Raw genomic sequence first — 8081 nt, forward strand, 5'->3', positions numbered from 1 at the left:
TTTAACGTGAATTACGCTATTATTGAGAAGAAAAAAAAGTCCGTTGTTTGTGCTTTTAAGCTTACAGACGACCAATATTGGTTTGATAAAAGTTAGGCCACACGACTACAGGTCATTCATTAAAAAGACACGCTTATTTTCACAGAAGCTGTCCGTATAGTTGTCACTCGCTGAACAACCTCACTAAACAATCTCTTTTATCAAAGGTTGTTGTGTCTGTGTTCTTTTGAGTGTTTCACAAAAAGGTAGGAGGAGAAGGCAGGTATTGACTGAAAATGAGAACACAAGAGCGGGACCTTCGGTTTGGTCCATAGTACAAGATCGACTCAATAGTCCCACGTGTGTGTTGCTATAAAGCCCATTCACAAACCCTAACAAAACCCTCACCAATGCAAGCTCCCACTATACCTTCAAAGGAAAATCCTCCTCGTGGCGACAGAGTAAATTCTTCAACACAATACGCGCGGTGGGCAGAAAAACTGTTCCAAAAATACAATTTCCTTTGCTTCTCTGTTTACTCCTACTATACACGCGTGCTGCTTTTCACTCGCGATTTCTATTCTACAAGAAGAAAAGATAGAATAGTTATCCAAATCAACCGAGTATTGTATCCAGCTTTCCCGTCACAACAAAATTTCTATACATGGGACTGGGTATAATAATGGTATTTATTGACATTTTGCGCAAGAAAGTACTGCGGCCGCACGTGGCGGAATAGACTGAATTCACCCTTTCATGTTTTTATTTTGGGCATTTGATCCATTTAATTCGTCTTTAGCCGGCCGCCCCTGACATGCCGTGTGATATAATGTTTCATTTCAGCTTTATTTCAACGGCATTTAAACCAGCCTGATTCATCAGAATTGAAAATGTTTGCTCTATCAAATACCGGGGAATTCCCCCTTTTATTATTATTTTTCCTTTTTATATTGCTTTGCCAATTTGCTAACGGTGATCTTACTCATGATAATATTGCTGATCCGGATTTATGTGCTACAATAAAGAAGGATGCGCAGATCATGTATATTGCAAACTCTGCGAAAAATGAATATTACTCAAGAAAAGTCTATCTAATGCAGGGCGAGCTTGGGCAATACTGAGTGTTTTTAGATAGATTTTAGAGTGAAAATGCCAGGAGTTCCCATAACTAGGACCATTTAACGAAACTAGATTTGATGGTATTTTTCCTTCGGAGTTACTAACCCATTCCTTTGCGAGTGAATGAGAGAGCATATCGTCATTTAAAATAGCACAATGTCCATGCAGTTGAAATAATTATAGATGATTTTATTTATAACATGCAAATTTTAATACGAATAGAATAATAAAAAAGTTGAGTCTAAAACAGGAAATGTATAATTCTATCTTTTTCTTTTTTTAATGATATTTGTGGTCACCCAACATAATGCAATGTTAATTTGGCATGTTCTTTTACAGTATGCAGCAGTGCCTCTTTTCATATAATTTAAAGAAAAAAAATATGTAAGATAATTCACCTTTTAGTGACATTTTTTACGGAAAATACGCTTTATCACCATCTTATAACTCCGAAGGTTCGTAATTCCGAAACACGTAAATTGCCTATACCTCGATATTCGTTAATCCGAAAAGGTAAAAGGGCTCGTTAATCCGAACATTTGTGGCGTTATTCCGAAGGTTCGATAATCCGAAAACGAAATAAGGTTCGTTAATCATTTAGTTTTCGGACTAACGAACCTTCGGAATTACGAACCTCATTTCGTTTTCGGATTAACGAACCTTCGGAATTACGAACCTCACTTCGTTTTCGGACTAACGAACCTTCGGAAATACAAACCTTCGGAAATACGAACCTTCGGAATATCCGAACCTTCGGAATAACGAAGCTTTGGAATTACGAATGTATGCGCTGATAATACAATTTCACACCAATCCTCTTTCACTATTGTCATTATACATCATCACCACCACAAATTACAAGGAGCATAGAAGCAGTGGTGGCGCCGTTGTCTCCATCAGCAGAAGCAGAAACTGCAACGACACCACCACCACAACTATGCCTGCAATAGAAATATAGTCATCGTTTTCACCCACACACCATCATTATCATACCATTCTCCACAATTTGGGTATACTTCGAGAGATGGTCGTTGTCATTAACAACTAAAATCATATTCCTGTATATGACAAAGTACTTTGAGTTATTGTCATCATAAGTATTAATATAACATCAACGGTATAGCAGTAATAGTAGTAGTAATAGTAGTAGTAGTAGTAGTATAGTAGTAGTAGTAGTAGTAGTAGTAGTATTTGTAGGAGTAGTAGTAGTAGTAGTAGTAGTAGTAGTAGTAGTAGTAGTAGTAGTAGTAGTATTTGTAGGAGTTGTAGTAGTAGTAGTAGTAGTAGTAGTAGTAGTAGTAGTAGTAGTAGTAGTAGTAGTAGTAGTAGTAGTAGTAGTAGTATAGTAGTATGGTATAAATAGTAGTAGAAGTAGTAGTGGATTGGTAGTAGTATAATAGCATAGTAATAGTTTCATGAAAATACATCTTGCTTACTTGAAATTTGTGGGTCATTTTATTTTTCATGAAAGTATTTTCTCTTGTTTCACCCCCCCCCCTCTCTCTCCCCCCCCCCCCCTCAGCCAATATCCCCTCTTCGTCTCTTGGTTTAAAATGGAAATAGACAAAGTTCTTTATTGAAGTTTCTTCTCAAGTTATATCCTTCGTTTGCATAGTGGATTTTGGTTCGGGATTGTTTTTTTCCTTACCCCTTCACGAGATATCCCCCTTGTTTGTTTTTGACAAAGTTGCATGAAATCCTCGGCCTGGCTCAAGAGGTTTTGGCTAAAAGGTTTCACTTACAATTTAAAGAGAAGCGTCCAATGTGATATGGTAAAAACTCATTTTCTGTGATAAAAAACAACAACGAAAGAATGGTGTGAAGTCAATGTTTTCAGGAAAATCCCGAAGTCCCCATTTTAGATGATATTTCCAACATAACATATATGAATGTTCTAATCTATATGTGTTTTGCTGTTTTGCTTCAAAGATTTGTGGGAATACAGTACTGTTGCGGCTGGTAATGTAACATTTAGGTAACCTCCTAAATTTGATCAGTAAAACTTTTAAAAATTAACGAAAACGAAAACTGAAATGAAAAAAAAAATATTATATCATTGAGTTCCAAGAGAAAAATTATTAATTACTATGATTTAAAATGAATGTCAATATTGTAAAGTACATTACTGCAAGCATGCACGCCAATATATATCACATCATCATGATGACAACAATAATAGTGATAATACTAAATGAAAATAATTATAATGATAATAACAATAACGATAGGCAACATTTGTACAGCGCATAAAGAAATGTTTTAAGGGCTGCAGAGTTACTCGGTATGCCAATGCTAGAATAGATAGAGTATAGCAACGCCTCAAAATCCACAGGCTTATAGAAATATGAACTTGTGTGCTTTTACTACAGTTTTGTTTACTGTATTGTGGTCTTGCCAAGAAATGGACATCAAACTCATGAGGTTTCAGTTTGTGGCATAATGATTGGCATTCTGAGATGGGATTGCTTTTTTTTTCGAGCAAGGAGAGAAAAGGGGGAGAAACTGTTGGTTGCCTCTCTATCAAGAAAAAGAACGTACCCCCTCATTCGGTTTTGGGTGGCCCACCTGCACTGCAGAGCAAGCCGATCTTAAAGGCCCACTGAAGCGTGTGCTATTCACGACGGAAGATGCAGCCCAGCTCTTATTGGTCTGAATACCACGGATGCTTTATCCCTTTCCGCGCGCTTTCCAAAGCGAGCTCCGCCCCACAGCATTCCCTCGTTTGCATAACAAAAGTAATTAGCTACGTCAGCTGACATTTAGTTGTGACGTCAGGGGCCATTGGTTGCATTACAATACACAGCGCCCGGCGTCCGACCCGGCCGTGATTGGACAACTACTTGCATAATTAGACAGAAAGGCAATCAATACCGTTTGGAGGGCAGAGTCCACGGCACGCTAAAAATAACGAGTCGCTACTGTCGAAGCTGTCATATTTTGTGTTGAGCTCTGGTAGTCAACATTTCAAACAGCAAGGCTCTCAATAGAACTACCAACCTATAACTTCGATCAGTTCAGCTCTTTATTGGCATTCTTCATCAAAAGACTTTGCTTTATTTCTTTTCGTCGTCCATTTCAAAGAGACTGACCAAAAATGTCTGCTCCGGGTGTGCACGAACAAACTGAGCTGAAGCACTCCGTTAACGTTATGGCGAGTTCTATCCCAGGCATGACCCACCACGTCGGGGCCCTGACACAAGCATCGGTCATGGGCAACGGCGGCCCGCCGGGCGGGGGAAGCAACAAGAACAACAACAATCCCAACAACAACCCAGACAGAGTAAAGCGACCCATGAACGCTTTTATGGTGTGGTCAAGAGGACAACGCAGGAAGCTGTCGCAGGAAAACCCCAAAATGCACAATTCTGAGATCAGCAAAAGGTTAGGAGCCGAGTGGAAGTTGCTGTCCGAGGACGAAAAGAGGCCGTTCATCGACGAGGCAAAACGACTCCGAGCGGTGCATATGAAGGAGCACCCCGACTACAAATACAGGCCACGCCGTAAGACGAAGACCCTGTTGAAGAAGGACAAGTTTTCCTTACCTGGTATCATCAACCCACAGACTGGGGCACCTGTACAGAGAGGAGTAGGAGAAGGTATGCACGGCTACCAGCATCTCAACGGCTACATGAACGGGTATCCAGGTATGATGCAAGACCAGCTATCGCACCTCCCATCGCATTCCTACGGGGCACATCAAGCTGCACAAATGGCCAACAGTGGACTTCATCACAGGTATGACATGGCCCAACTTGGGTACCCCCCTACGTGTATGTCCACCACACACGCCGCTTCGTACCTCAGTCCCGTCGCTGCCAACTACTCGGCCGCCTACAGCCAAGCAGCCATGATGCACCATGCACCGCCTGGCGCCTCCGTCGCCAAATCGGAACAAGGGAACATGCCCACAGAGCGAACGCAGTCAGCAGCCACCGCCGTCTCCTCCGGCCGACCGATGCCCGGTGATTTGTCGCTTCGCGATATGATCAACACGTACCTCCCCGGCGACTCCAACGACCCTAACGTTCAACGTCAACATGCTATGCAACAGGCTGCCGCAGCGGTGTACCATGGAAGCCATGGAACCAGTGTCTCATCTACAAGCGGCGGTGTTGGTGTAAATGGTACCGTTCCACTCACGCATATGTAAGACTAAAAAAATAAAAACTTATATCCTTTGACACAAGTACTGTTTTCAAGACATTTTTTAAAGCTCGGATTTCATCCATGAGCTCGAGAGAAAGAGTTATCGTTGGGAAGAGAGTAACTGTTTAAATCGTCTAAAATTTGAAAGTTGACTCTAGCGATCAAGCGATTTTATTGGCGAGGAGAGAAAGGAAAATGAAGACTAGAATCTTTTTTTGCTGCAGAGAGAAACTCTTTCCCCGCTAGTTGCCTTATATGCCTTGAATTGTAAAAACAATTTTGTACTTAAAAGATGACCACGGTTTTTAAAAATTGGCTACTTCTAAGGAAACCAACGCACGAATCAAGCGCTCAACGCTCAAACATTCTTGATTTTGAACGATTAATTTGTATAAAATTGGACTTATTCTTTCGTTGCCAAATGTCTTGATTTTTTTAAAATTGTCATTGATTACTTTTGATTTATTTTCTATTGTGCTTAAATTCCATAAAGAGTCGAGATTATATCAGTTTTATGTACAGCGTTTATGTGACTTGACGATTAGATATCATTATAATGGATAATTAGCTAATTTGTATGTATATTTTGGCACGTTTTTTTTCTTTCTCGGGAAATATAGTTATCAAGTTTGTAAAGACGCTACATGTATTGAGTTGCTCTACGCAGGCGTAAACGGAATCATGAAGATACATACCTTGATTTTGTCCAGTTGAAACAAACAAATTGTCAATTTTTAGTCTTTTATACTAATTTATACCACTTCGTTTTACAACGTGCGAAGATGGAAAGTTATAGTTTATAGGATAATTATACTGCCTTTAATTATGTTCATGATTTGCAATCTTGCAGAATCACTTGTATTGACAAAACAGGCTGAATTGTGTTATATATACGGTTTCTTGACGTTTTAACAAAAAAACACGAAACCTTTTTGTTCCCGCTGTACTTTTTTAAACCATGTTCCATATTATGCTTTTCTTTATACAATGGGGGTAAAGAAACCTTGATTTTAAAACGTTTCTGTCTGATTCGCAAATTCAAGTCATCTACTTAATTTGATATTAGAATTTTGTTCATCCGAATTGACACGAGGCTGTTTAGCATTTTCATATATTATTTTTATACGAAAATTCCTTCATATCATGTGCAACAATTCTCTTCTGTATGGCTAAACGGGATTAATGTACTTAATTTCATTTGCTTCTTGTATGCTTTAATATCTCGGATATCAGAATGTGTTTGTATGCATTCGAAAGGCAATTTTACACATTTTTGGTGCACCTCTGTAATCACAATGATACGTATGATTTATCACTTTTTCCTAAGGATAAAAGAAACCTTCCATTTCCCATAAATTGCATTATAGGTGCTTTGCAAAATTTACGAAGAAATCGTTGCCAAGAAACAACCATGTTTTTGTTAATCGAGAAGGCTATTTGGCTGACAGTTCAGTTTTTATTTTCAAATGGTAAATCACATGTAGGCGCTTGCCGATAAAATATTGTTAAAGAAATACTAATCATGATTATTTAATTTACAATATTTCTCATGGGTGCTTTGGGAGCTAGAAACCTTTTGGGTCCTTGAACTTTCAAAACTATTAATTTCGATTGACTATTTTTTCTTTTCTTTCTGTTTGTGTATCTATCTGGGGAAAATCTACTTTTTGTTATACTTTGTGAAAAAAAAATATGAATAAATATGGCCGAAAAAATTGCGGCGTTTTTGACGGTGTAAAATGTATTCCACACAGAATTTAGCTTGTCTTGATTTTCATGTATACTACAACACTGCAAAAAATGTTGGACATTTCTTCTTGCGTATTTGTTTTGCAAATTGTTTTATTCAATTTATTGGCCAAGTTTAGCTCAATATGTGAGCAAAGTCTCGCATTTGACTTTTGCATGGTCGAAATGTATCTGTGCTTTGTCGAATTTACCCACAAATTCGTCACATTTTTTCGTTTTGTCATATCAAATTGTTTCGTACGTTCAAAAAGACTACAAACGTTGGTTTAAAAATACAATTTTTGAGCCGTCATTTTTTGCAGTGAAGAATTGATATTTTCTTTCAAATTCATATTGATGGTTTCGATGTGTGTGCTGTAAGCGTGTGATCATTATCTTATCCAACTGATAGTCATTAATCCTCTACAAATTTAATCGCTAATTAGGTGATATCATAATATTTGTGCTGCATGTGTAATGTGTAATAATGGTACAGGGTTTCGGTGAAATTTATTTTATAGTAGGGATATGAGTGTTATTGAACGTGGGAGTGTGTGTATTAATTGCAAATTGATATGTTGTGTGCTCTCTCACTCGTGTTATAATGTGGAGATGTTCAATACTATAATAATAAGGTGAATTTAGCAACTGCATGCAGTTGTTTTCATATATCCTGCCTGTTTTTACACAACGTTTCAAAGGGTGAGTTTGTGCGTGTGTGATAAATTCGATTGAGGAGAATGGTGTAGCCTTTGATTTATGATACAAGTTATGATTTAACTGAAATATTAATTGTAAAGTGATTAATAGTTTTAAAACGGAAAATAGTGGAATTAAATCTTACTTTTTAAACGAAAATAATTTTAATAATTTCCAACACAAGCCGAAGAATGGTGCACAAGTACGATTAAGTGTTCCTTGGCATTATAATAAAGGAAACTCCAGTTATATTGATATTAATATCCAATGTAAGTGCCTTTGCAAACATTGTCGATCCAAATTCCGCAACCTTTTACCTTTTGAAGTATAGGCTGTTTGCATTTGGTTGAGTAATGCAATTTTGATTGCATTAATTCGTTTTGCTGTATTATGAAGAGGTTGGAAGGGTC

The 8081-nt window shown here is 38.0% G+C and overlaps 1 protein-coding gene across 1 annotated transcript; it reads left to right on the top strand.

The window, feature by feature from the left end:
* The first annotated feature begins 3964 nt into the window (after positions 1–3964).
* LOC121430133 (transcription factor Sox-2-like) lies at positions 3965–6984 on the top strand. Its single transcript, XM_041627411.1, has one exon. The coding sequence runs from the start codon at positions 4193–4195 to the stop codon at positions 5246–5248; it is 1056 nt and encodes a 351-aa protein (XP_041483345.1). The 5' UTR covers positions 3965–4192; the 3' UTR covers positions 5249–6984.
* The last annotated feature ends 1097 nt before the right edge of the window (positions 6985–8081 follow it).

This window comes from Lytechinus variegatus, chromosome 16, assembly GCF_018143015.1.
Source record: "Lytechinus variegatus isolate NC3 chromosome 16, Lvar_3.0, whole genome shotgun sequence".
In the NCBI taxonomy this organism is placed as follows: Eukaryota; Metazoa; Echinodermata; class Echinoidea; order Temnopleuroida; family Toxopneustidae; genus Lytechinus; species Lytechinus variegatus.

Excerpts from the sequence above, each read along its gene's own strand:
- LOC121430133 (XM_041627411.1), top strand. The coding sequence starts at position 4,193 with ATGTCTGCTCCGGGTGTGCACGAACAAACTGAGCTGAAGCACTCCGTT.